Raw genomic sequence first — 3,336 nt, 5'->3', positions numbered from 1 at the left:
AAATACAACAACTTAAATACTCATAATTAAATATTTTGAAATTAATTTCACCCAATTTCCACTGAAATATTCTCATCCAAGCAAAATTGTTTGTTTGGTAAACAACGACTATGCAATTAACATAAATATTATAAGCCTCCATTTATTATAACCACATTTAAAAAAAAGAAGTGAATTAGCTCCTCTAATTTAAGCGCTACAGTGACTAATAGTGTTTTATTTTGAGAGATATAATCCTCTATTTATTATAACCACATTAAGAAAAACAGGTGAATTGGCTCCTCTAATTTAAGCGCTACAGTGACTTACAGTGTTTTATTTTAAGAAAAGAGTTTTTATTAACGCCCAAAAAAAAGAAAAGAAAACTGCTGTTGTTGGAGAATGTTACTTTAAAGTTCGAGATGAAAAAGAAGATAGGGTAAGACATCATTATCTTGATGGTCAAAGATTTATGATTTTTCAGTATGGCAGATTAAATAATTTGGTAGGATTGGAACTAACATCAAATCTATTACATTGGGAGTAGCTTACATCAGGTTAGAGGCGACTGGTAATCAGGCAGGGCTTTCAACATCCGACCCGCGAAGAAAGGCGGATAAAAAAGCGGATGGAAGGTAGACACACACGTTGCAGGTCCAGCTATGCTTCAAATTTATCTCCTCTACTCCTGCAACTAACTCTTTTATGAGCATCTCAAGCCGGCCTGCCCTACGCCTTTAAATCTAAAACAGCTCGCCATTCTTTAGATCACCTTGTGTCTCTGAGTAGAGTAAGCCCTCTTTCTTTCTGCGTGACTAGTGATCTGATATTAAACAATGGCGCCCACAGCAGTGGTTAACGATCGACCCGATTTCCTTGTAACGGAAGAGCCGCCGAAGTCTCTGCAATCCATCTTCATCCGAGATGAGGACGAGCGCCCCAAGGTGGCTTACAATCAATTCAGTAAAGACATTCCCGTCATTTCCCTCTCTGGTATCGCCGGGGAAGAGAGGGGCCGGGTGAGAGACGAAGTGAGCAAGGCCTGTTCTGAATGGGGAATTTTCCAGGTGATTGACCATGGTGTTCCCCAGGAGCTCGTGGAGACCATGACTCAGCTTTCCAGAGCTTTCTTCGCCCTCCCTGCAGAGGAGAAACTCAAATACGACATGAGAGGTGGAAAGCGTGGAGGATTTGTGGTGAGCAGCCATCTGCAGGGCGAAGCCGTTCTGGACTGGAGAGAAATCTGCATTTACCTCTCTTATCCCCTTCACCAGCGTGATTACACAAGGTGGCCTGTCAAGCCCGATGGCTGGAGGTACCCCCTTCCATCCCCTGCATCCCCCATATAAATTGATTTCAGCTTTGTTTCATATGAATTGAACACTAAATTGTTGTGCATTTGCAGGGAGGTTGTGGAGAAATACAGCGAATCCCTGATGGGTTTGGCATGCAAACTGTTGGGGATAATATCAGAGGCATTGGGATTGGAAACTGAAGCAGTGACCAAGGCTTGTGTGGAGATGGACCAGAAAGTGGTGATAAACTTCTATCCCAAATGCCCACAACCAGACATGACATTGGGGTTGAAAAGGCACACCGATCCGGGCACCATCACTCTTCTCCTGCAAGACCAAGTTGGAGGCCTACAAGCTACCAAGGACGATGGCAAAAACTGGATTACTGTGGAGCCCATTCAAGGAGCCTTTGTTGTCAATTTGGGAGATCATATGCATGTAAGTGCATCAAATCACCCAGCAGTTATATCTTTATAGTTTCAGCTTTTCTTTTTATTTGGGTATTTTTATTTTCATTGCAGATCTCATGTATTTAATGAACACAGAATATTTATATGTCATGAAGCAACTATTTTAATTACAAGAAATCTGCAATGAGCATAAACTCAAATTTTTATTAATAATATTATAGTATTCAGTGATTTAACCATTATGATATAATAATATTGTAGTATCTGAGCAATGGCAAGTTCAAGACCGCGGACCATCAAGCCGTGGTGAATTCGAATAGCAGCAGGCTGTCTATTGCGACGTTTCAGAATCCAGCGCAGGAAGGCATCGTGTACCCGTTGGATGGAGTTGTGAAGGAGGCGGAAGGCGAGAAGTGTTTCATGGAAGAGCCCATCACTTTTGCACAGATGTACACCAGAAAGATGAGCCGAGACATCGAGCTCGCCCGCCAGAAAAAGTTGGCCAAAGCCGCTGAGAAGGAACAATCAGAGATTTCCAAGTGATGTGAAGATCAATTAAAAAAAAATGCATCGATGTAGATTTTTATGTGCCTGGGCCCTGGATGATGTCTGTGTTCATGTGTTCTCGGAGATCTTAGTAACAATAAAAGCTTCCACCAACTTGTATATATTTTATATTTTGAAGTTGGATTGTAGAGCACGCTTCTACAATTTAACTAGTTTGTATTCATTTCCCGTTTATCTATAGTTAATTTATCGAACTGCGTGAGTAAATAAAACATGTTTATCTATAGTTAATTTATCGAACTGCGTGAGTAAATAAAACATGTTTCTGAGTGGTTCTCACTAGTGCGTTGACATTGTACATAGGTTTCAGTTTTTTGGCAATCCTCCTCACCCATATTGAATTGATCCCAAGTTCCTATAATGATAAAACTCTTCAAAAATCATCGACCTACAGGACTAAGGATTGGTGATCTGAATGTAATGATGAATCAGAAAGCAAGTTAGTGACATGTTGGTGAGTTATGTTTGTCTCTTAAAAATATTTGAACTTGTGTAAATGAAGCTGTGGAATTGTCTGCAAAGTGGTGCAATTATAACCAACTAATTCTGAAAAATATTTTTAGTTGTGTCAATGAAGCTGTGGATATTTTCTGTAATTTGAGAGCACCTAGAGAAATTTCGCCAGAGATCGCGTAACATTTAATGTCTACTGGTCAATCAAATCCTCAAATTGAGGTAATTCATTGAGAAGACTAAGTCACCATCTGGGAAGAGCAATAAAACTATCTAGTGTTGGCAAGTTTGAGACCCTGTCTTTAAGGAAGAGTTGGTAACCATGTCTTTTAAGGCCGTGGCACAGTGACACTGATTCTGTAAAATGCATTAAGTTATTGTCTGAGCACATGCAAGCGAAATTCTAGGCCTTAAATTAGACAGACCACCGGGCCTGGAATTTAAAGTTCAATAAAATGTTGTATTTTATCTATTATATGTTTTTGGGGTGTGTTATTTTTGGTATATTTTCAGTTTATTTTGATTAAAAATTTTTGGGATATTTTATAGTTTAATTTACAGATAATTTTATAGGGATTTATTAAAATCACAAGTTTGAGTTGTCAACTTTCTATTTAAGTGTCTCATAGAAT

General features: G+C 39.1%; 1 protein-coding gene across 1 annotated transcript; it reads left to right on the top strand.

The window, feature by feature from the left end:
* The first annotated feature begins 567 nt into the window (after positions 1 to 567).
* Positions 568 to 2,509, top strand: LOC149142438 (naringenin,2-oxoglutarate 3-dioxygenase-like). The gene is made up of 3 exons (XM_089448591.1): positions 568 to 1,294; positions 1,385 to 1,712; positions 1,946 to 2,509. Exons 1-3 carry the CDS (start codon positions 816 to 818, stop codon positions 2,225 to 2,227), a joined length of 1,089 nt encoding a protein of 362 aa, XP_089304717.1. The 5' UTR covers positions 568 to 815; the 3' UTR covers positions 2,228 to 2,509.
* Positions 2,510 to 3,336: the final 827 nt, after the last annotated feature.

The sequence above is a fragment of the Pinus tabuliformis genome, chromosome X (genome assembly GCF_031772625.1).
Source record: "Pinus tabuliformis cultivar Carrire ecotype Pingquan chromosome X, CPIR1, whole genome shotgun sequence".
NCBI lineage: Eukaryota > Viridiplantae > Streptophyta > Pinopsida > Pinales > Pinaceae > Pinus > Pinus tabuliformis.
Note: the sequence above shows the minus strand (reverse complement) of the source record. Positions and strands in the feature narration are given on the sequence as shown.

What these genes read in the sequence shown, in the direction of transcription:
- LOC149142438 (XM_089448591.1), top strand. Translation starts at nt 816, where the DNA reads ATGGCGCCCACAGCAGTGGTTAACGATCGACCCGATTTCCTTGTAACG. An exon ending in GTCAAGCCCGATGGCTGGAG is followed by an intron (nt 1,295 to 1,384) that starts GTACCCCCTTCC and finishes GTGCATTTGCAG; the next exon opens with GGAGGTTGTGGAGAAATACA. An exon ending in ATTTGGGAGATCATATGCAT is followed by an intron (nt 1,713 to 1,945) that starts GTAAGTGCATCA and finishes ATAATATTGTAG; the next exon opens with TATCTGAGCAATGGCAAGTT.